This window comes from Agrilus planipennis, unplaced genomic scaffold (genome assembly GCF_000699045.2).
Source record: "Agrilus planipennis isolate EAB-ADULT unplaced genomic scaffold, Apla_2.0 scaffold64, whole genome shotgun sequence".
In the NCBI taxonomy this organism is placed as follows: domain Eukaryota; kingdom Metazoa; phylum Arthropoda; class Insecta; order Coleoptera; family Buprestidae; genus Agrilus; species Agrilus planipennis.
The window spans coordinates 1,031,696-1,058,050 of record NW_020438927.1 but is presented as its reverse complement, the minus strand read 5'-3'; the positions used below and the strand labels follow the sequence as shown (position 1 = coordinate 1,058,050).

The window sequence follows — 26,355 nt, the reverse complement described above, 5'->3', positions numbered from 1 at the left end:
ATCTCAGAAACGGTTAGAGATAGGCTTCTGAAAAGGTCATAAATCGTCGTATCGCATGCTTTAAAGACGTTTTAGACCATCCGTTTTATTCTCATTCCACGCATAGGGGCTGTAGTTTCCTCTAGTTTTTAAGTGGACGACATCTCAGGAACGGTTAGAGATGGGCTTCTAAAAACGTTATAAATCGGCGTATCGCATGCTTTAAGGAAGTTATTGACCATCCGTTATGTTCTCATACCAGGCATAGGGCTGTAACTACCTCGATTTCTTTGGTGGACGACATCGCAGAAACGGCTAGAGATAGGCTTCTTAAAACGACATAAATCGTCGTGTCGCATGCTTTGAAGACCTTTTAAACCATCCGTTTTATTCTCATTCCACATATCGAGGCTGTAGATTCCTCGAGTTGTTTGGTGGAGGACATCTCACGAACGGTTAGAGATGGGCTTCTAAAAACGTCATAAATCGTCGTATCGCATGCTTTAAAGACGTTATAGACCATACGTTATGATCTCATACCAGGCATAGGGGCTGAAACTACCTCGATTTTTTTGGTGAACGACATCGCAAAAACGGTTAGATATAGGATTCTGAAAACGTCATAAATTGTCGTATCCCATGCTTTAATGACGTTTTAGACCATCCGCTTTATTCTCATTCCACGCAAAGAGGCTGTAGCTACCTCGAGTTNGTTCTAATGATGATAAAACCTGGCATCTTTGATTTATAAATATTGTTATTTCTTCCATAGTTGGAAGTTGTTTTGTGGCTTTCAATTCCCATTCCCTTCTGGTATGGAAATCAAATTTGCTTGTAATTAGATGAATAACAAGCAAGTCCCATGACTTAGTATCTATTTCTAATGAAGAAAGCGCCTTTAAGTGTAAATTAACCTTATCGATTAGCATTTGTAGCGAATAAGATGTTTGCTTATTTATAACTGGTAACTCAAAAAGAGCGTTAATATGTGATGAAACAATCAATCGTTTATTTTCATATCGATTTTTGAGTAATTCTAATGCCGCGTGATAATTATTTGCTGAAGCACCTAATGAGTTAATTACGTGTGAAGCATTGCTAGAAAGAGACGATTTCAGGTAATGGAATTTTTGAATATCTGATAAATCATTGTTATCATGAATTACTGATTGAAATGTTTCATAAAAAGGCAACCAATTTTCGTACGTACCATCAAAGATAGGCAAGTTTATAACTGGTAAATTAATATGCGATTTAGATTGATTAGTAATAGATGCATTATTAGTTTGTTCATGTTTATTATCACTTATTATTAAGCTATTGGCAATGGCAAGAGTGGAAAAGTACGAATCTTCAAACAATTGAAATTCCTTTTCTATTTCATTTTCACAAGAGTTGTCAAGCGAAAATATTTGATAATTAAGATTTTCAAATTCCTTTAACAGCGGTTCTATTTTTGATATTCGCAGTTTAATTTCAGAAGCATCCACTTGTGTGCTGTTTATCGTTTTCAAATAATTGCTAAATCTAGTAACTTGACCTTTTACTTGACCACGTTTGTAAGTTAGATCCTTAATATCAATTTCAGACATTTTGATAATTTAAGAAACTTGCTACACAATGTATGAACAAATGTACAAATGATGAGGAAAAAATGAAAGGATTGGAATCCACTTACCGCTGAACGTATGTAAAGAAGAATCCTGGGCGTTTCTCTTGTGTTGAATGTATGTGTGACGAACTGAGTCCAGATGAATGATTGTATAATGTTGGTTTTGCTTTTCCAAAAATCTCGGAACAAACAACAATGAACGTTGATGATTTGTTGTGCGGAAACTATCCGGCTCGAAGGACCAATAAATGTTGGATGAAGTCAATTATTTTCGAATAATCACTTTCATCAATTTTTTCTCCTATGTGAATAATTTAAACACCTTGAAACTTTAAAAGTGTATTTTACAAGAAAGAACCATGAATATTTACAATTATAACTCGTTGCTTTCAGGGAGATTGTTGCACTGAATTCTTAATATTAAAAGGATAATAATTATACCTCTGATTTCCCTACCAACTACAATTTTAACAATAGAAATACAACCGGTAACAAATACCTAAGTTGTTGATATGAAGAACTATATACATATGTAAATTTAACTACCGATGGTACATTTAATTGTCGGTACTTCCAAATGTACTTTTAATGGGGTGGGTTCTATTGTCCTTTTGTGTACGAACATTCCACAACCAGGTAAATACACAAGTCACTGACACCATGATAAGCACTGAACATCCCGGCCGCCTTGAAACGTCCTGGGGACGATTTAAAAAATGTACCTTTTTGTTTCTGTAACTACTGTACACTATTTTCTGAAGTTGGTAAAGGGCAAATCTTAGTCGTTGCTATCTTGGTTGTTCCTTTGGTCGTACGAACAGTAACTACTCGCACGATGCCGTCGTTTCCAGGATGCAGAGTAATTATACGTCCTAAGATCCATTTTAGAGGAGGAAGTTGATCATCCTTGAGAATGACTAGCGTTCCTATTTTGACATTTGTATCCTTGGAAGACCATTTATTTTTTTGTTGGAGTTGAGTCAGGTACTCTTGTTTCCACCTTCTCCAAAAATGCTGCTGCAGTTGTTGGACCCTTTGCCAATGTGATACTCGGTTTGCAGGTATTTCAGTTACGTCAGGAACTACTGTCGTTGTAAGTGGACTANGGATACCGTCTTCGGGAATCCGACACTACCCAGTCGTTCGGACGGCTGGGTGTTTTGAAGAATTCCCCTCTTCCACGAAAACAAAAAAAAAAAAAAACGAACAGAATCTCCCGATACCGTTTAAATAAAAACCGTAAACGGTTCGTTTATTCGTTCCAGTGCAGTGAATAGTGTGTGTGTATAATTCGACGGGTTCATAGTACTTTAAAAATAAGTGAGTCAAAGAGTCTGTGGACTCCAAGTTGGAAGTCACAACACGGAGATGAATATATCAACTAATGATTCCGAATATGACCTTGAAGATAGTAATAAGTTGAACGAAATCAAGAATAGAGTCATGGAAGAAAATAGTGCCGAAAGAGACAATTTGAATAGAAAAATTCAACAAGAGGAAAGACAGATAAATGGTTTACAAGGCGAGTTAGAAAAGATCACAAAACTTATCCGGAACAGCATAGAAAATTTGAAAATGCTCAAGGAAGCAGCAGATATATCCGAGGAAGGTTTCTGTACGATTACAACGAAGACAAACCATAAACGCAAAAATCCACCATTAAGAAAAGGATCATCCCCACCAATCAAAAGGAAAAGTTCCGATACACGGGTTACTCAATTTATTGAAATTGAAAGTGGCATCCACGTCCCTGTAATAAGTACAGAGGTAGTAGCGGAACAGCCATTACAAAAACCTTTGGAAAAGAAAGAACGTCGCCCTCCACCTATCGTTCTAACAGAAACCAACAAATACCAGATGGCGCGAGAAGGCTTCATCAAGTCGGAAATTAACATCGTAAATAGTGCCTTTACCAAAGAAGGAGACTATCGATGGGCGATTAAACTACTCGATTCTATGGAAGCTAAACGTTTCACCTATTCCCTCCCCGAAGAAAAAACACTCAAAGTAGTGTTAAGAGGAATTCCACGAGAAATAAACGTGCAAGATGTTGAAGAAGATCTTCGGAACAAGGGAATCTTGTTCAACACAGCGACGAGGATGCGCAAAAACAAAGACACAGTATACCCCATGATTCTTATAGATACAGAGAAGAGTGACGAGGGCAAAAAGATATCCGAACTCAAAGAAGTAATGGGACTAAAAATCAAAGTGGAACCCAAAAAGAAGTTTACGAGCGAATCCCAGTGCTTCAGATGCCAGCTTTTTGGTCATGTCGAGTTCCGTTGCTCCGGGGCGTGGCGATGTGCTTTCCACAGACGGCGAACACCCATCCAGTGAGTGCTCCGAACCAAGAGGGAAAGGATTCCCAGCAAAATGTGTCAACTGCTCCGGGAACCATCCTTCCTTCTCAAAGAGATTAGACAACAGAAAACATTCGCGGATGCTGTAAAAAACCAATCAAAGGTTAATCTTACAGAAGAGGTAATAGAAACAGTTGTGGAAAAAATCCTATTAATGTTGCTTCCCAAATTATCACAATCCATAAATGGACATAAAGACAAATAGAGAGAAAATACAGAGATTGGTCATTTGTACGTGGAACGCCAATGGTGTGGCACAACACAAACTAGAACTACAACAATTTTTGTTAGAAAACGATGTATCGGTTCTCTTACTAACGGAGACACATCTTAAAAAAAGGTGACTGTTTTCAACTAAATGGTTAAAAGATTATAAGAAAAGACAGGGAAGGTCGGCCAGGAGGATGCGTAGCAGTGGCAATAAACAGCAAGTTTTGCACAAGTCCCATCTACTTCACAGATATTAAAAAAATTGAGGCGGTGGGTGTAGAAACGTCTCTGAATGGTAAAAAGATAAGATTTGTAGCCGTTTATAACAAGCCTAACAACAGAACAGAAGAAAAAGACCTGTTTTGTTTCCCCAATACAATTATAGGAGGCGACCTAAATGCTAAACACACGTCCTGGGGAAGCAGAACAATAAACCCTGAAGGAAAGACACTTTTCGCACTCTTAACGAAAACGCCAGGGGCAAAGGCATACAAAGTATGAACTGTCGTCGGACCACTTCCCAGTACACTCCGAGCCAATACATCGGAAGAAAAAACGGTCATTAAAACCAGTTGGGACAAATTCAATTTTCTTAGCGAAACACTGGACAAGCCGGTACGACTAGAAGATCATAGAGATACAGAGGAGGAAGCAAAATCAATAACCACAGAAATTCAGAACATTATCGAAAGGTGCTCAACCAAAGTACAATGTAATCATAAGAACAAAAAGATAATGGAAACAATAAAAACAGTAAAAAAAGCGCAATTAGAAGAATATCCACAATTATCAACTGAAAAAGTCCAAATTCGAATCAGAACCTTAAAAAGTAGGAAGAGTCCAAGGTTTGACAAAATTAGTAACCTAGCACTTAAAATGCTTCACAACTCGGCAGTAAACAGAATAACAAACCTGTTTAACGCATGCATCGGCAAGTCATACTTCCCCTCTATCTGGAAACAAGCAGTAATTATAGCGATACCGAAGGGTGGAAAGGACCCAAGACTACTGCAAAATCAAAGACCTATTAGCCTTCTCTGTGATCTAGCCAAAGTGCTAGAGTGCATCGATAAGGATGAAATACAAATATTTGCAGAAGAAAACCGAATAATCCTGCACAACCAATTTGGTTTCCAAAAAAAAACTAGCGGCTACCCAACAGGCGGCAAACTTCACCAACATTGTTGAGAAGGCAATGAGGAAAAAGAGACAAGTAATAGGAGTGCTGCTAGATATAGAGAAAGCATATGTTAAAGTTTGGAGACTGGGACTCCTTTACAAAATAGCCAAACACAACTTCCCATTGTGGATACAAAGATTTTTAATAAATTGGCTCAATTCAAGAAGCATCAGGGTTAAAGTTAAAAATAGCCTTTCGTCTCAAAAATGGACCAAAGAAGGCCTTCCACAGGGGTCACCCTTATCACCAGTTTTGTTTAACGTGTTCGTAGCTGACCTGCCTAAGATAGTTAAGGACCCTTTAACAAACATCCTACAGTTTGCAAACGATACTGCGATAGTTACACTGGGCCGAAACATAGATGGAGCAAAGAACCGAATGGAAAAGACCCTAATAAAGGTAACTCGATATGACCAAAAATGGAAAATCGGAATTAACGACAATAAGACAGAGGCTATCCAATTAGGAAAAAAAAAGACCTAAACATAACTACCTGTTATTTAAAAACAAGAAAGTTAAACTCAAACAAAATGTCACGTACTTGGGGATAACTATAGACAGGATGAGAAATTTCCAATCCCACGTCAAAAGAAGAAAAGCGCCTGCTTGGATGCGCACAGGACATCGTATCCCTTTTTAACTAGGTAAGTTAATGAGAATACAGGGGGGGATAAACGTTTAGAGCTACTTGAGCTAGCGGAAAAGCTCTCAACAGACGTTGTTTTTATTAGCGAAACCCACCTACGGGAAGGTATAACTGCGAAGTTACCAAACTACGCTTTATACCGGACTGACCGAGAGAACAGGTTAGGTGATGGTACAGCCGTGTATCTTAATCTCTCGCTCGAACACTATCTCGTTGCCGTTTTGTCTACAGAACAAATAGAAACGACAGCTGCCGAAGTCGTGACGACAAGAGGCCCTCTACGTCTGATAGCAGCATACCCACCGCCCGACCGCCCAATCAGAGTAGAGGACCTAGACGATATCCTGCACTCTGAAGTAGCAACAGTAGTCGCCGGCGACTTCAATTCCAAACACCCAGCATGGAACAGTCGCCGAAAAAACGCAAGCGGCACAGTCCTGTATAACTATGCACAAACCAGGAACGTAATAGTAGTGGTCGGGCCAGACGAACCTACATACCACGCAAAAAACGGTGCATGGCTGCCAGACGTATTGGACATCGCCATCTTCAAGGACGTCGCACAAGACTTCACGCTGTCGGCTTTAAGTGAACTTTCCTCAGACCACAACCCGGTTATTTTGTCTATAGGTGACAACAACAACAGCACCGTCTACAAAAAACAGTCCACCTGTTGGCCAGCATTTACCGACCATCTTTAGGAAAATTTTCCTAAGATCAAGGTAATCCGAAGCCAACAGGACATCGACACACGCACAACCGCAATAACGGCAACAAACGAAAAAAAGAAAAACAACAACAAAAAGAAAAACAAAGACAAGCAAACCCATGCAAAACCCGGCAAAAGCAGCACGAAGAAAAAGCGAGAAAAACCCAGCCCAAAGCCAACCACAAACAACCCCGACCGGGCCGAAATAAACCAGTTGTCGCAACAAGTGAAAGACGCGCTTTTGGATGTACGCCGGGAACGGTGGCAGGTAACGTTCACTAACGCAGATCAGCTCCCAGGTTCCTTGTGGACATTAGCACGTTCGCTGAAGGGCCAATCACGTGGCACCACTCCCATTCATGGCGAGCGCGGGGTGGTATACGTACCATCCGAAAAGGCGGAAGCGTTCACGGGCTGCCTAGAGAACGCTTTCCGACCTAACGAGAATAACGTAGACGAAGACAGAATCGAAGAAGTCGACCGCGCCGTTCGACGTCTACTTAGAGCAGCCCACACAGGTTTCGTAAAACCGACCAACCCGCAGGAGATAAGGGAGTTACTTAAGGCTACTAATCCTAGGAAAGATCCCGGTCCTGATGGAGTTCCAGCACGAGCCTTAAAGGCTCTACCGGTGAAAGCAATTATGTCAATTGTAAAAATAATTAACGCGAAGCTTTGTCTACGGTATTTTCCACAAAAATTGAAATCCGCGGACGTTGTTATGTTTCAGAAACCGGGAAACTCACCAACTTTTCCTCAAAACTACCGACCGATTAGTCTTCTTCCCATGCTGGGTAAGATAGTCGAAAGGGTCGTGTTAGCCAGACTCCGAGAGGAAGTGACCCGGAACAACTCGTTGCCGGACGAACAGTTCGACCCTACAACAAGTTCTACGAGTGGTGGAATTCGCGACAGTTGGTTTCAACCGAAAGCAATCAATAGAGGCGATTTTTCTCGACGTTTCGAAAGCATTCGGTAAGGTATGGCATAATGGCTTAATTTACAAACTTTTTTGTGTAGGTTACCACCCGGGTTTAGTTAAAACTATTGCGTCATTCTTCCGGGATCGCAGTTTTACTGCGAAATTAGGGGATATCCGCTCTAGTTCTCGTACAATGGAAGCTGGAACCCCACAGGGTTCACCGCTGTCGCTACTCCTGTTCGCAGTCTAGACCGCCGACACACCGAAAACGACTGGTACGCCCGACGACACAGCAGTATTGCACCGCATGTCATCACGGACCGGTTACAGGAATCCGCTAACAGACTGGAGGATTGGTTCAGAACCTGGCGTATAGCGGTGAACCCAGTAAAAGAGCTGCGCTCTTTCCTTTACGAAACGAAGACACAGCCCGTTTGGTCAAGTCACCCTCTTTGGCCGTCCGATCCCTTGGAAAACCGAAGTTAAGTACCTAGGTGACAAGCTAGACCGCGGACTAACATGGAAACATAACACCTATTATTGCACTCAAAATGCATCGGCAGTGATGTCTCTCCTGATGAACCGTAGGAGCAAACTAATCCTCAACAACAAACTTCGGCTGTACACATCGATCATTAGACTGGTGATGATGTACGCCGCACCAGTGAATTCATACGGAGCGAAGACGCACTTGAACAAACTTCAAGTCGTTCAAAACAAGGCATTGAGGCTTGCGACGAATGCTCCTTGGTTCGTTCCGAATGCGACGCTTCACCAGGACTTAAAGGTCGCTTGGGTTAAGGACTTACTTCCAGAGATGGCAACAAAAACCTTCGTAACCTGCCAAGCCCACCAGAACGCGCTGGTTCGCGAAATGGCGTAAGCACGTGACTTACAAACACAAACGATAAAACAATTCCAGTTTCAGGTCCGAGGACACCTTCCTCGGAAATCCGACACTGCCCAGTCGTACGGACGGCTGGGTGTCTATTGAAGATTTCCCGTCCTCCACAAAAACAAAAAAAAACAATAACGAACAGAAGTCGACACACGGTCTGAACTTCGAGACAGCAATTCCAACTACAGCAGCGGTCGACAACAACTACTCGATACTAGAGTCCTTCAGCGACAGAAAATAGTCTTTCTTAAGATTTATCAACACCATGGAAATAGACGAGGGTTTCGAAATCCCGAAGAAGACCGACCTACGACCAAAGAACAGCTACGAAGATAACAACGTCTAATAAATAATTTTGAAGTTCTACAAAGCGAGTCAACGGACGGACCCAGAATTCTACCAGTAATCATACATTATAACGAAGACTGGAATCAAATACGGAAAAAGCTACAACAATACAACATAACCTTCGACAACACCACGAACACTTCAAATGGAGTTAGAACACAGCCCACCCACATAATCTTCGCATAGTTACCTGGAATGCACAAAGCATTAGAGGTAAATTGACTGAACTCGAGCACTTCCTCGAGGATAAGTCAGTCGGTGTTGCTTGCATCACCGAAACTTATCTGTCCGAAAAAATCAAACTTTTTATCCTACATAAGGGACCGTGAATACGGCGGTGCCGGCAGTGTCGCCATTCTTGTTAGCAATTCTTTAAATCTTTTAAAAGAAGCAGAAGTATAAAAACTTCTTTATTGTTATTGTATTTTTTTAACTTTCTCGTTTTTAGACTACTTCATCACCATGACCATCCCCGCTAAAGACATGGAGACCATCAATGAGCAGATCTCTAAGGTAAGAAACCCCGACTAAGCCCCAAAAGGCTGAGAAGCCCATTGAATCACAGAAAAAAAGCAGACGAGAAACCTCCAGAAAAGAAGGAACCTTCGTCGAAACCTAATGCTTCATCTTCTATCATTGCCATTTTGACACCCTATTTCAGGAATACCCTGTTAGGTCTCACCCACCCACAGGTCAGCTTATTCACGCCATGCGCTTACCACATGTACCATAAAGTACATATAATGGACGACCTCATCAGGAAGAACTACTACTTTAGGAGACAGGAAGACGCCTGGCATCCATTTATTTCCAGACTCTATTTCGGCATTCTGTTTTACATACAGACACTAAGAGCCGAACTAAAGGCAGGAATAATTAAGGCACGCAACAGGAAGTCATGCTAACTTTTCTGCAGGAATATCCTCCAGGATCCCTAAACATCCCAGGACCATTGGTAGCACTCTTTGAATCATTAGAGATGCAACTAAATTCTCAAACTCACTTTATGGAACCGTCACTCCCTACATTCCTTCAGCAATAGGAAGGCTAACCGCCCCAGATCTTATACACTACGATCAAGGCAATTCATTCCAACTGTCCCTTCCGTACATTCCAGGAGTCTTAGGATTCATCAGACTGATACTAGCCGCTCCGGCTGGACAAATCCCAGACTTTTCTCAACCGAACGCATTTGACAATACTGTGGATAGAATTCTGAATGGACCTATCTTCCATAATTTCAGATGGAACCAGACAGAAAGAGCTACGCTCTTACTCCCTGGCATGTTAGTAAGATTAAATATATCAATTAAAGTTAGTATCAATAAAGTTTATTTATCAAACTATTATTTTAGACAAACTACAGCAATATATAGGCGTAAACACACTTAACGTAATATTGGTCAACTTTTAAGTAAATTTCACCTGAAAACGTCGGTTCGGTCGCAGGGTTCGATGACCATCTATATGCTTTACTTCCTCTCTCTATACTTCTGTCCTCTTTGAGTAATAACTATGTGTATATGTACACATATTACGACTTTGTAAATAAATTCGTTTTTATATCATGTTCAATAAAAAAAAAAAAAAATATTAAGAAGTGCCAAAGACATTATTCTTGTGCATATCAAAAAAAGAAAAGAAAAATCAGAGCTAGACCTGAAACACAACGTTTCCAATCTGACTTGTTTTTAAATTTCTTCAAAAGGTTCGAGTACAGTTTTAGGGGTACAACCATTAAATACGCAAGTACATATATAGTATTGTCTGCGATTTTATGCCAGTACTTATATTGTGTTTTCATAGTTCGTTTATTGAAAGTGAAATGACAAATTTTGGAAACAATTGCCTCGAAAATTAAACCCGTGAGGTTATTTACAACGTTTATTCACATCTACTTTTATTTCATTCAAATGACGAGAATAAAATCATGTAAAAACAGAAACTTCAACGTCTACCGGTGTTATCATTAAGAAGCGTTGAAAGAATTATAAAGTAAATGACGCAGAAATGGAAAATACCTCGGAAAAACGAAATTGAAGTTCTAGTGCACCAGTTACTGATCTGCAGGAATACGAGTACGGTGACTTTCGAAACATTGTTTATAATTTCCATATAACTGAAAAGTTTCAAAAGACTGTAAATAATTTGTGCAAAAAGTTAGAGACTGACCTTGGATGGATGGGAAAAACAACATCTTTAAAAACAATTTTAAAGAAAATGAACTTTAAGTGACGACAAACCAAAAATAATAGAAAACTTCTTATTGAAAAAAATTATATCCGTCTTTTAAGAATATCCCACCTACCGAAAATAAACTATTTCTCGGGGAGAATAGACCAATAGTTTGTTTAAATGAAACCTACATACACAACGAACATTTCATAACCATGGTGTGATGAAAGTACTCACAGACTGATGTCTAATACATCCAATACATCCAAAGGACAAAGATTGGTAGTTGTTCATGCTGGTGGTGGTTGATTCCAAACTGTTTATTTATTTTTAAGTCAGGTTCCAAAAGTTGTGACTACCATGATGAAACGAACAGTTCTATTGATGAAAACTGGCTTAGGGAAAAATTAATACCTAATTTACTAACCATTCGGTTATTGTTATCGACAACGCCTCGTATCACAATATACAAGTTGATCCTGTTCCAAATCCGACTTCAAGAAATGCAGAAATGATTTGGTTGTTAACCAAAGAAGGAATTTCGTTTAGTGATAAAATTTTAAAACCAAAATTACATGAACTAGTAAAACGAAAGCACATTCGCTACAAATTCGAGCAAATATTGGAAGCACATGGTCATACAACTATAAGGTTTCCGACTTATCATTTTGATTTAAATTCTATCGAGATGATTTGGGCAACGAAGTTGTTACGAATATTGAAAATCGTCAGCCAGAAATATCAGACTCTTAGCTTAGTACATCAGGAATCGGCCATAGATCTAGAATCCCTAGCTCTGTGACTGTCACCCAAAAAAAAAGAGAAGATTTATTTGGAAGAAAACATCTTTTCAATCATCTCCTTTTACATTTACTGGAAACACAAATTTACAGTCACCGATTATAGACTTTGAAACTACCCTTCAGTATATTTTATGCACAAATTTAGTGTCCAAAAAAATCCTTCAAAGCCATTTACAATAACAACTAATGAATTGAAAAAGTTTATAGGTGTCTGTGTGATTATGAGTTTGGCGCCATTGTCATATATTCGAATGTATTGGGCACCTGAATTGGGTATTTCTTTGATTATGGAGACAATGTAGCTAAATCATTTCAGAAAAATCTGTCTGTTCCTACATTTCAACGATAACTCCACGCAACCGCCATCAGGCAGTCTAGGATATGATCGTTTGCATAAAATCAGACATATATTGGAAACATTAAAAAAAAAAAATGGGACGATTGCTTACGATTTTTAAATTTACTCTGGAATGGAGAACGATTCCGAGCTAAGATATACAAGTGAGCCAGACTTAGGAAAAAGCTCAAATACTGCAGTAGGCTTAGCTAGGTCTATACCAAAGAACCAAATTACAAATTATTCTTTGATAATTATTATACGTCGCCAGAGTTGATTGCTTATTTGGCCAAAGATCGAATAGTGTAAACAAAGATCGTTTAGGAAAAGACCTCAAAATACCTTCCATAAAAGACCTAGTAAGGGGAAAGGTTCAGAGAGGTTATTCAAAGCAATGGCTAGCAAATTGTGACAATACAGATATTATAACCGTTATGCGGTACGATAGCAAACCAGTCGGTTTATCGTCTTTTGTGGGTCAAGAGCCAATAGAAACACCAAGAAGATACTCCAAGAAACAGAAACAGTATATACAAGTAATTACCCCAAATAATCAAAACATATAACCAGCATATGGGTGGTGTGGACCTCCTAGATTGGTTCCTAAGGAAATATAAAATAAAAATTAGGACCAGAAAATGGTACTTGAGACTACATTATCATTTTCTTGATTTAACTCTTATCAGTTGCTGGTTATTGTACAGAATAGTAGGGGAGTAGCACGTACACCAACCCCAATGAAACAGGACTTAAAATTTGAAGTAGGGGAGGAGTAATAAGGCCGGGATTTCGACTAACCTTTTGCAGCGTGCAGCTGTTGCTGTTATTAAAGACTTCGTAAGCTTAAGACGGTAGCTCGGGAACTATTGATATATCCGCTTACCACATGTACCATATAGTACATATAATGGACGACCTCATCAGGAAGAACTACTACTTTAGGAGACAGGAAGACGCCTGGCATCCATTTATTTCCAAACTCTATTTACATACAGACACTAAGAGCCGAACTAAAAGCAGGAATAATTAAGGCACGCAACAGGAAGTCTTGCTAACTTTTCTGCAGGAATATCCTCTAGGATCTCTAAACATCCCAGGACCATTGGTAGCACTCTTTGAATCATTAGAGATGCAACCAAATCCTCAAACTCACTTTATGGAACCGTCACTCCCTACATTCTTTCAGCAATAGGAAGGCTAACCGCCCAAGATCTTATACACTACGATCAAGGCAATTCATTCCAACTGTCCTTTCCGTACATTCCAGGAGTCTTAGGATTCATCAGACTGATACTAGCGGCTCCGGCTGGACAAATCCCAGACTTTTCTCAACCGAACGCATTTGACAATACTGTGGATAGAATTCTGAATGGACCTATCTTCTATAATTTCAGGTGGAACCAGACAGAAAGAGCTACGCTCTTACTCCCTGGCATGTTAGTAAGATTAAATATATCAATTAAAGTTAGTATCAATAAAGTTTATTTATCAAACTATTATTTTAGACAAACTACAGCAATATATAGGCGTAAACACACTTAACGTAATATTGGTCAACTTTTAAGTAAATTTCACCTGAAAACGTCGGTTCGGTCGCAGGGTTCGATGACCATCTATATGCTTTACTTCCTCTCTCTATACTTCTGTCCTCTTTGAGTAATAACTATGTGTATATGTACACATATTACGACTTTGTAAATAAATTCGTTTTTATATCATGTTCAATATATATTATAAAAAATATTAAGAAGTGCCAAAGACATTATTCTTGTGCATATCAAAAAAAGAAAAGAAAAATCAGAGCTAGACCTGAAACACAACGTTTCCAATCTGACTTGTTTTTAAATTTCTTCAAAAGGTTCGAGTACAGTTTTAGGAGTACCAACCATTAAATACGCAAGTACATATATAGTATTGTCTGCGATTTTATGCCAGTACTTATATTGTGTTTTCATAGTTCGTTTATTGAAAGTGAAATGACAAATTTTGGAAACAATTGCCTCGAAAATTAAACCCGTGAGGTTATTTACAACGTTTATTCACATCTACTTTTATTTCATTCAAATGACGAGAATAAAATCATGTAAAAACAGAAACTTCAACGTCTACCGGTGTTATCATTAAGAACCGTTGAAAGAATTATAAAATAAATGACGCAGAAATGGAAAATACCTCGGAAAAACGAAATTGAAGTTCTAGTGCACCAGTTACTGATCTGCAGGAATACGAGTACGGTGACTTTCGAAACATTGTTTATAATTTCCATATAACTGAAAAGTTTCAAAAGACTGTAAATAATTTGTGCAAAAAGTTAGAGACTGACCTTGGATGGATGGGAAAAACAACATCTTTAAAAACAATTTTAAAGAAAATGAACTTTAAGTGACGACAAACCAAAAATAATAGAAAACTTCTTATTGAAAAAAATTATATCCGTCTTTTAAGAATATCCCACCTACCGAAAATAAACTGTTTCTCGGGGAGAATAGACCAATAGTTTGTTTAAATGAAACCTACATACACAACGAACATTTCATAACCATGGTGTGATGAAAGTACTCACAGACTGATGTCTAATACATCCAATACATCCAAAGGACAAAGATTGGTAGTTGTTCATGCTGGTGGTGGTTGATTCCAAACTGTTTATTTATTTTTAAGTCAGGTTCCAAAAGTTGTGACTACCATGATGAAACGAACAGTTCTATTGATGAAAACTGGCTTAGGGAAAAATTAATACCTAATTTACTAACCATTCGGTTATTGTTATCGACAACGCCTCGTATCACAATATACAAGTTGATCCTGTTCCAAATCCGACTTCAAGAAATGCAGAAATGATTTGGTTGTTAACCAAAGAAGGAATTTCGTTTAGTGATAAAATTTTAAAACCAAAATTACATGAACTAGTAAAACAAAAGCACATTCGCTACAAATTCGAGCAAATATTGGAAGCACATGGTCATACAACTATAAGGTTTCCGACTTATCATCTTGATTTAAATTCTATCGAGATGATTTGGGCAACGAAGTTGTTACGAATATTGAAAATCGTCAGCCAGAAATATCAGACTCTTAGCTTAGTACATCAGGAATCGGCCATAGATCTAGAATCCCTAGCTCTGTGACTGTCACCCAAAGAAAAAAGAGAACATTTATTTGGAAGAAAACATCTTTTCAATCATCTCCTTTTACATTTACTGGAAACACAAATTTACAGTCACCGATTATAGACTTTGAAACTACCATTCAATATATTTTATGCACAAATTTAGTGTCCAAAAAAATCCTTCAAAGCCATTTACAATAACAACTAATGAATTGAAAAAGTTTATAGGTGTCTGTGTGATTATGAGTTTGGCGCCATTGTCATATATTCGAATGTATTGGGCACCTGAATTGGGTATTTCTTTGATTATGGAGACAATGTAGCTAAATCATTTCAGAAAAATCTGTCTGTTCCTACATTTCAACGATAACTCCACGCAACCGCCATCAGGCAGTCTATGATATGATCGTTTGCATAAAATCAGACATATATTGGAAACATTAAAAAAAAAAAATGGGACGATTGCTTACGATTTTTAAATTTACTCTGGAATGGAGAACGATTCCGAGCTAAGATATACAAGTGAGCCAGACTTAGGAAAAAGCTCAAATACTGCAGTAGGCTTAGCTAGGTCTATACCAAAGAACCAAATTACAAATTATTCTTTGATAATTATTATACGTCGCCAGAGTTGATTGCTTATTTGGCCAAAGATCGAATAGAGTAAACAAAGATCGTTTAGGAAAAGACCTCAAAATACCTTCCATAAAAGACCTAGTAAGGGGAAAGATTCAGAGAGGTTATTCAAAGCAATGAATAGCAAATTGTGACAATACAGATATTATAACCGTTATGCGGTACGATAGCAAACCAGTCGGTTTATCGTCTTTTGTGGGTCAAGAGCCAATAGAAACACCAAGAAGATACTCCAAGAAACAGAAACAGTATATACAAGTAATTACCCCAAATAATCAAAACATATAACCAGCATATGGGTGGTGTGGACCTCCTAGATTGGTTCCTAAGGAAATATAAAATAAAAATTAGGACCAGAAAATGGTACTTGAGACTACATTATCATTTTCTTGATGTAACTCTTATCAGTTGCTGGTTATTGTACAGAATAGTAGGGGAGTAGCACGTACACCAACCCCAATGAAACAGGACTTAAAATTTGAAGTAGGGGAGGAGTAATAAGGCCGGGATTTCGACTGACCTTTTGCAGCGTGCAGCTGTTGCTGTTATTAAAGACTTCGTAAGCTTAAGACGGTGGCTCGGGAATTATTGATATATCATATGACATTATTTCGCTACGTTAAAAAGTTGGAGGCTGGTATAACACCAACTGTGGGTTACTATTCTAGACGGGTGTTCAACCACGACCAGGAGAAGATATTAGTCGATTATTTATTAAAATGTGCGTCAATGTACTTTGGTCTCTTGCCTATTGAAGTGAGTTAGCATATACTTGTGCTGTTAAATCTAGCATGCCTAACATTTCAGCCTCTTGGCATAGAAATAAAAAAGCTGGAGCTGATTGGTTCGCGCGTTTTCTGAAAATAAATCCGTACTTGTCCATAAGATCTCCCGAAGCCACAAGTGTAGGACGTTCATCCTTTTTTTTAACCGGCACAATGTTAATGAATACTTTAACAAGTTCGGAGGTGTCATATTGTAACATAACTTGCTACCATCTAGAATATGGAACTTAGACGAAACAGGAGTCACCACTGTATTAAAACCAAAGAAAATAGTAGCCGCAAAGGGCGTTAAGCAAGTTAGTTCCGTAGTATCTGCAGAGTGAGGAACTTTAGTTACCGTCGAATTAGCAGCGAATGCAGTTGGAAATACTATACCACCTATGCTTGTTTTTCGTCGCCTTAAGTATAAACACCTATTCATTCCTGATGGACCCCAGAAAGTATTGGAGCTGGAAATAACGCGGGATGGATAACGGTTGAACAATTTCTCATCTTTATGGACCAACACACAAAGTTCACTGCCGAGGACACAATATTGTTATTAATCGATAACCATCAACATCGACATGTTGACATTTATGTTGTTGAAATGGTAAAGGCCAATTCGGTTATAATGCTGTCTTTCCCCCCACATTCTACCCATAATTTGCAACCACTAGATGTTAGCGTTAATGGACCGTTTAAAACGTATTGTACCAAAGCTCAAGAAAACTGGCTACGTAATGATCCAGGCAATGTATGCATGACCGTCTTTCGTTACTGACCGAGCTATGCCCGACACTAATATTTTAAATAAAAAATCACAACTCCAGTGAAACAGAAATGCTTCAGATTTGAAGTAGGGAAAAGTTTATGCATGCTTGGGCTATCGATAAACAAGAAAAAAGGTAGACCAAGTTCATCTGATGAAACTGAAATAAAAGGCAGAAGCCAAATACATAAATCCTACCTCCTAGTGAGTTTGAGCATTTTCCTGTTTGGTGTGAAGAAAGACAACGATGCAAACATCCTGGTTGCAAAGGAAAAATATTTTGCGACAAATGTTGGGTAGAACTTTGCCTAAATAAATATAATAATTGTTTTAGATATTTTCATCAATAAAGAAATAACAATTTATTATGTAATTTTGTTTATTATAAATTGCAATATATAAATAAGTAAAATAGATACTGGTTATTTCATTTTGATAAAAATAATAAGTCATGGTTTTATTTTTATTTTTATGAGTTATATTTGTTTTCCCTATCTTCTGATCACTAATAACAACCTATATATTTTTGTAGCGTAATACATGAAAATTGAACCATGTAGGGTGAAATTAGAAGACGTCTGGAAATTGACGGAAAAAGTTTTTCAGTAGTAACACCCGACTATTGAAAATCTCGCTGTGAACATGTTATTAACTATGAGAAACAATATTTAGATAATGAGCAAGTAGGAGAGACTGGAGCTGGTCGTGACAGGGGTAGGTAGTTACAGTGGCAACGGTGAATAAACAAAGAACGCTATTTTGACATATGAAAAAGACAAATGACCACGACATCATCGGCTAGCACGCCGCGCGAGCAAGTGGCGCCAGCGCTTTTATGAGAGGAGTCCATACATGTTACCATCAAAATCGCAGGTTAGTAAAATTTTGGTTTTTTCGTAATATTGGTCTGCAACCTCTTTTCCTTTGAAGCAGATATGTGTGTGTTGTTATATTTGTGCCCTAGTCCTTTCTTTTTGCAACTAATCTACGTTTATACAGTTATACTTATTTGCGTTTTTACTACTTAACTTTGAAGAGTCAGTTTTGGCGTTGGGACTAAAAGTGACATTTGCCCGGAAGAGGTTCTTATTTGTTACTACCTGCCCCGTAGTGGTGCTTTCCGACTGATATAATTGGAGCTACATAATTTGTTGTTTTCTGTAGGATGAGGACGTATAAAAGAAAAACTTGAGTGTGGAAAAATACCTAGATATTTACAAAAAAGCAGCAGCTATTTTGGAAGAGGATAAAACTAAAAAAATTCGTGGCATTACAAATGATCTTGGACTATGTCATATGTTGCTAACAAGATATTTGAAAGAACGAAAAGAAGCAAAAGGGAAGGGCACACCTATAAAATTTGTCGCAGTTAGCCACCAGAAGAATAGACAAGTTTTCAATGATGAACGAGTTACTTAATTAGAAGCAGCCAAATTTACTTTGGATTGACGCCAAAAGATGTCGGGCAACTGGCATTTGCCTGTGCACTTAAGTATAATATTGTAATGCTGCAATCATGGCTTGACAATAAAGAAGCAGGAGTTGATTGGTTGACAGCGTTTTTGAAACGAAACCGGTCTTTGTTAGAGCATACGTAACCTAAAATGTAGCATCGTCCTACAGATGGCGTTTACTGCGCCATTTGTAGTATTTTCTAAAACCAGTCTTTGTCGCCAGAGGCTAATAGCCTAAGTGGGGCTACGTCATTTTCAAAAACTAACGTCGATAATTTTTTTTTCTTAGCTGGCGGACGTGTCGGACAGAATTTTCTTTGTCACGCATATGGAATGTAGATGGGACTGGCGTGACAACGATGCAGAAACCTAGAAATATTTTGGCTCCAAAAAAGTCTAAGCAAGTTAATTCCCTTACATCAGCGGATAGGACTCTTGTCATCCTCTGCGTAGCAGCAAATGCAGTGGGAAACTCGATACCATGTATCTTTATCTTCCCACGAAATAAAATATAGGAACTATTTTGTTCGCGATTGACCTCCAGACTGCACTGGCGCTGGCAACTCGAGTGGTGGGATGACTGGGGTTGAATTTAGAATACTCATGAAACTTTTCATAGACAATGTAAAACCATCTCCATCCGATCCTGTGCTCTTATTATTGGACAATCATTCTTCGCACTTGGATATTGAAGTCGTCGAAACAGCTAAAGAGAACAATCTGGTATTGCTGTCCTTCCCACCACATTGGCCTCATACGCTCCAGTCCATCGATGTGGGGGACTATAGACCATTGAAAGATTACTTTGTCAGCCAAGAAAATGCCTGGCTTAGAAACAATCCGGGTAAGACAATGACTATTCACAATATTCCATCTATAGAATAAAGCTGTACCCTGGGTGTTGAATCCGGCTAACATTATCAACGGATTTAAAAAACTGGTATTGCACCATTTAATTAAGATATTTTTCAGGATGATGATTTCTTGTCTGCTTTTGTTACTGACAGACCAATAGACGAAACTGCTAACTTGAAAATACGCCCGTTACAACAGAGAATACTCCAATTCATTTCACTATATACTATAACTCCTATTCCTGGGTTTATTGAAGAGGCTACTGAAGTAGTAAATCCTACAGGAGAATGCAAAAGCTCTCTTTATGGTTCAGTTGCTGGTTGTAGCAGAGATTCATCTGTTTGGGAGACTTTATCAAGGATACAATATTTTTACTTATAGATCGAGAGCTCACGATCAAAAATTCTGTCAAATCTTATTCACTGAGACACCGTATTTATTCAATACAATACATTATTCTAATATTGGAAAGTCCCCGACTGGGAATTTGTTAAGGCAGGCCGTGGCCGTATCAGCATTCGGCCTGATCCGGATTTACCAAGGCATCTCCTATTACGACATGCGATCTCAACATTAGTCGTATCCTTTCTCTTCTCGTTTACTGAATGCAAAACGACCATTACAAGAAACGATTAGTTCTACATTTAGAGATTTAAGAATATTACTATGTGTGATACTATTGCGGTAACGGTGAAATTTATAGTATTTCGTGCATATCATCTTGTTTTGGAGTGTTTTAAAGAAATTTATTTAATAATTCTTGTTACATTTGCGAAATAATGTTTGCCTTACAAAAACGCAATTTGACGCTTCTTATGAAGACTGCATATAAACATTATTTGGGTATGAAGCTAGAAAACTAAAATAAGCCATGGGCTCCACACATATGTAGCAATTCGTGTTCAGTTATATTATGGCAATGGTTGAAAAATAAAAAACAATCTATGGCTTTTGCTATGCCTATGATTTGGCGCGAGCCCACCAACCACATAGACGATTGTTATTTTTGCTTGACTCTGTCTATAAAAGCAGAATTGTCAATGAAAAAAATAAAAAACTGATAAATACCCGAATCTTCCATCTCTTACTCCACCTGTTCCACATTCAGACAGTTTACCAGTTCCTACACCACCTCAGACTTATGATTTGGAAGCAGAAAATGAAGACAGTGTAGAAGGAGAATGTAACGAGCCTTCAACATCTGATGACCCTGATTTTATTATTGTACTTATCATTTTTTTAAAGGAAATCATGCAATGTATTCGTATATTAAATATATATCGCTTACATGATTCTTTTTCAATCAAAGACAACTGCGACGACTTCAAAGCATCCTATTTGACTACATTCAAAAATTAAAACGAGAAGTAAATTTACCACTCAAAGAAGGCAGATTTGATCCAATCTTTACCGTGGAGTACGAAGAAGCTCTAATTGCGCACGTAGTGGATATGTCAAATAGGTGCATGCCTTTAATGAACAGAGAAATCCTGAAATTGACTTTCGATGGAAAAATTAAAACTGAATCACATTTTCAACACGGACAAGAAAAGTGCTGGTAAACATTTATACTATGATTTTATCAAACGCAACCCTAAACTCAGCTTGAGAAGACCAGAGTCTGCATTTCTTTTGTTTATACATTAAATAGTTTACCGTTTTCGCGTTATTTTTATTTCTTCCTGCTATCACCTGAACAAATCCAGTAAAAAAAAAACATTCAAGGATGTATATTTTGAGACCTGTAGGTTATGGATGAGGGCCAACTTTAGTGCAAAAATAAGAGAATATAAAGTACCTGCAATGGTGACGCAACCTTTCACTCGCGTTGAACGTTTGGATATAGCGAAATCTGGGTTTCAGTGCACTGAAATTCTGCTTATGAATTCAAATGTTTACACAGATTTAGATTTTCTGCTATCATTTTTTTCCTTTCCTACAAACATAAAATAAATACATATGATCAAAGAGAACCTTCACCGTTAAAGAAAAACTTACTTACTTGACACTTAGAACAATTCTATTGGACAATTCCTACCCAAAAAAAGTAATTGATCCAATTTAAATCCTGATTATTAACAAAACAATGGGCCCCAGATTAACAGTAATAATTCAGATCATGAACCTTATGAGACCATTATGAAATATCGTTCTTAACCATACGAGGGTGGATTGATAAGTTTCCGGCCTAACCAAGAGATGACGCCACTAGGCCTACCTTGAGGTGACATTCTATAGTACCATCCTTGGATAGCTTGTAGCTATAGTTTCAGCCCGATCTCCTTGCTAGTGTAGGTTTGACAGCACGCTGAACAAGACGCCTCTGTGGTTTTCGTAAAAATGGAAAAGCAGGAAAATCGTGCTGTCATCAAATACTTTTATTTGAAGGGGTTAACGCCGAAGGAAATTAAAAAAGAGATGGACTCAACACTGGGGACATCCTCCCCGTCATATTCAACCGTTAAGCAGTGGGTTTCCGAGTTTAAAAAGGGTCGTGTGAGCACCTCTGATGGGCCTCGCTCAGGACGCCCCGTTGAGGTCACAACTCCAGATATGATCGAAAAAATTCATCAAATAGTGCTGGGAGACCGCAGATTGAAAGTGCGTGAGATAGCTGAGACCTGTAAGATGTCATATGAACGTGTGCAACATATTTTGCACCAACATTTGCATATGGAAAAGCTCTGTGCAAGATGGGTGCCGCGTTTGCTAACAGTCGACCAAAAATTGATTCGAAAAAACATTTCTACCGCAAATTTGTCATTGTATAAGCGTAATCCAAGCGAATTTTTGCGTCGATTCGTAACCGTTGACGAAACGTGGGTCCACCACTACACTCCTGAAACCAAAGAACAGTCTAAACAGTGGATTGGACCAGGGGAACCAACTCCAAAGAAGGCAAAAACAATTTTTTCGGCGAACAAGGTTATGGCTACTGTTTTTTGGGATGCAAGAGGTATTATATACATTGATTACCTTGCAAAGGGTAATACTATCACTGGTCAATACTACGCAGACTTATTGCAACGTTTGAGCCACGAGGTGAAAATTAAACGACCTCATCTGGCGAAGAAAAAAATCTTGTTTCATCACGATAACGCACCAGCGCACACGTCAATCGTTGCGACGGCTAAAATCAACGATCTAAAGTTTGAATTGATGCCGCACCCTCCTTACTCTCCAGACCTAGCCCCGAGTGACTATTTTCTGTTCCCTAATCTCAAAAAATGGCTTGGCGGTAAGAGATTTGCGGACAATGAAGAAGTAATCGAAGCTGTAAATGGTTATTTTGAGGAGCTTGACGAATCAGTCTATAGAGATGGCATTAATAGACTGGAACACCGCTATGAGAAATGTATCAGCCTTGGAGGAGATTATGTTGAGAAATAAAAAAAAAAAATTTTTAAAAACCTTGTTTTTCTTGGTCAGGCCGGAAACTTATCAATCCACCCTCGTACATATAATATCTTTCTCATGAACTTATTAAACTAATTAAAGAAATTAAAGTTAACATCGCGTGTTACAATGTTAATCACTAATAAATTTTCAAAAAACTAAAAGATAAAGATCCCCTACAAAGGTTAGGCCATCTAATATATAAAGTCGATTGTCGAGATTGTGACAAATGTTATATTAGACAAATTTCTCAATGTCTCTTGAATCGTTTTAACCAATACTTATATGATGGTCACTGTGAATCTGGTAATAGTGCACTTGCATCTCATATTTATACTATAGGTCATAGTATCACCTTCGAGAACGTATCGGTTCTCCAAACTTGCTACAACATCCGAAAACGTCTACTTTTTGGAAATGGCGCATATCTACAGATCTAACAACTGTATGAATACAAGATCTGACAATGACAGCCTGAGCACCATTTACTGCTATTTGCTATCCATGCAATTAGTTATTCACCATCACCTTCCGTTGGTTCTCTTCGTTAGTTTTTCTACGCGAGGTCGCCCTATGTGGCCCACTTTGTTTCTAATTTAAATCTATGATCACAACCTAATTATTGTCGTTGCCAGAGAAGAGAAACGTATATATAAATCATTGGGGGGGGGGGCACTAAAAAAAAATTTGGTTATTTCATTCCCACCAGCCAGTAATGCTGGTGGGCGGGCAGTCCCTCCAGACTAGAAGGTAGAGCGGAAGGCCCTCTTTAGCCTCCTTTCAGGAATCGTGGGAATGGGTGGGTGGTGGTTTTGATGAGAAAGACGAACCGGACGAAATGAAGACAGAAGAGTATGAAAGATTATCTGTGAAATATTTGTGTCCCAGCATTTGCCTAAGTGATCCAAGGAAACCACAGAAAAACTTGGACCTAGACAGACGGGCTCGGAATCGGTGAATCATTTTGGTGAACTAACCTCAAATTTCCGTTGCGACCTTCTGCTGGTTACGCGTGTTTATTTTACGTGTTATAGTGGTATCTTATATTGGACCCTCGGCCGGTACCTAAAATGGACCGGTTTAATTTGGGCAACGTACGAAGGTTGAGTTGAGAATTTTGAATTATGTTATTTACAGGATACCCGTACGTGGAAAATACGGAAAGTGAGACACGGAGTCATTGGCAAATGCTCTTGAAGCATTTAGAAGAGGCGATTATGGTCTCAATGAATGTTCTCGGCAGTCTGGAATTCCAAAAGCGACTTTAAAAAGACATTTGGAAAATAAAAATAAGCGAGCTAATGAAGACGTTAAAAAAATGAGAACATTTACTATATTCTCAGAAAATATTGAGCGTGAGATAGTTCAACACCCTTTAACATTAGAAGAAAATATGTTTGAAATGACGATCAGAGATGTTCGTAAGCTGGCCTTTCAATTGGCAGCGCGAAATAATATTAAAAATAATTTTAATCAACAAAAGAAAATAGCCGGTAAACAATGGTACTACAACTTCATGTCTAGGCACAAGGAGTTGACTCTTCGTCAGCCAGAATCAACGTCACTATACAGGGCGAAAGGTTTTAGCCAAGCAAGAGTCGATGCATTCTTTTTACTGCTGATGAAAATTTGACCCCTGCACAAATTCTTAATGGAGATGAAACGGGATGTTCAACTGTGCAGAGAAAATGCCAAAAAGTTGTGACTCTACGGGGAAAGGTCAAGCGGTATTTCCAGTGGAGAAAGAGACGTCAACACGACCGTCGTATGTTGTGCAAGTGCTGGAGGGCAATTTTTACTCCCAACGATTATCTTTAAAAGAAAGAGGTATGGAGATGAATTAGCGAGAGGGGCGCCTCCAGACAGCCTAGTCACTATCAGTGATTCGGGTTACATAAATGCGAAGCTTTTTGTTAGATGGCTTCAGCATTTTGTGGATTTCGTTACACCATGCAAAGAAAAGCCAATTTTGTTGTTACTGGATGGGCACTCGACCCAAAGCAAAAATCTTGAAGCTTTAGAACTTGCTAGGAGGAATAGAATTCGATTATTACAGTTGCCTAGTCACACAACACACCGCGTTCAACCTTTAGACATTGGCTTTTTCAGATCGTTTCAAACGTTTTATAACCAAGCTGTTGAAAAATGGCTAAGAGCAAATGTAGGCCGAACAGTGTCCATGTTTCAAGTATTTGCTCTTATTGGTGAAGCTTACGGATATTCAGCAACTGTCCGCAATGCCACCAATGCGTTTCGTGCTACTGGAATATGGCCTATTGATAGAAACGTTTTTAACGAAAGTGATTTTGCTGCGTCTCGCATATTAAATGTGCAACAAGAATCTGATGAGCAGCAACAACTTCGAGTAGATGATTCTTCTTCATCGGATGACGATCAACCTCTGATACATTTAATAAATCGAAAAAGACCTTCAACATCCTCATTAAATGTATCAGTATAAGACATTTCTCCATTACCAGTAAGAAAACAAATAAAGGTCGTCAAAGAACAAAAAAGTAGAACCCAAGAAGCTGTGGAATTGACTAGTTCGCCATACAAGAATGAACTGGAAGCTATTAGGGCAAAGCCATCAGGATCTAAATTAAATAAGTTACAAAAAGTAACAACGAAGGGTTTAATGGCCTTGTCATCTGCGAAAGGTGGAAGTGAAACCGAAAGTTGGTTTTGCGATATTTGCTGTAAAGACAAAGATCCAATGATTCGATGTATGTCATGTAAAACATGGCAACATGCAAAATGTGTTAAAGTAAGTGGTAAAGAAAAGGTATTTTATTGTGCAAAATGTAAGAAGTTAGATATTTTTTGTGTCAATTGCTCCCTTTTGAATACTTTTTTTGTTATATGATACTTATCTTAATGTTATATTTTTATTGGGTTCCTTGATCAAAAAATGTTGCAATTATTCTAGAATAATATTTTAATTAATCACATTATTCTTAAAAAAATGATCTTAGTTTTTAGAATTCAATTGAGTTGTTTTAGTATTGTTTTTATAGCTGGTTCAATTTAAAGGACCGGTAATCCAATTAAGGATACTAGTTTCCTAAACTGGAATTTTGTTGACGTTTTTATTTTGTTTTAAATAAATTATTTGCAGTCGTTTTGGAGAGTCAATTTTTTATTTGAAGCATTGTCTGTTAGCGTACTTTCAGACACCGTCTTCAAA

At 38.3% G+C, this 26,355-nt stretch overlaps 1 protein-coding gene across 1 annotated transcript; it reads left to right on the top strand.

The window, feature by feature from the left end:
• The first annotated feature begins 9,329 nt into the window (after nt 1-9,329).
• On the top strand, nt 9,330-23,162 carry LOC112904322. Its single transcript, XM_025974075.1, has 3 exons — nt 9,330-9,380; nt 22,215-22,514; nt 22,884-23,162. The coding sequence occupies exons 1-3, from the start codon at nt 9,330-9,332 to the stop codon at nt 23,160-23,162; spliced, it is 630 nt and encodes a 209-aa protein (XP_025829860.1).
• The last annotated feature ends 3,193 nt before the right edge of the window (nt 23,163-26,355 follow it).

Coding starts and splice junctions, on each gene's coding strand:
- LOC112904322 (XM_025974075.1), top strand. CDS start 9,330: ATGACCATCCCCGCTAAAGACATGGAGACCATCAATGAGCAGATCTCT. Junction 9,381..22,214: donor TCAATGAGCAGATCTCTAAG/GTAAGAAACCCC, acceptor CTGGGGACATCC/TCCCCGTCATATTCAACCGT. Junction 22,515..22,883: donor AAAAATTGATTCGAAAAAAC/ATTTCTACCGCA, acceptor GCACCAGCGCAC/ACGTCAATCGTTGCGACGGC.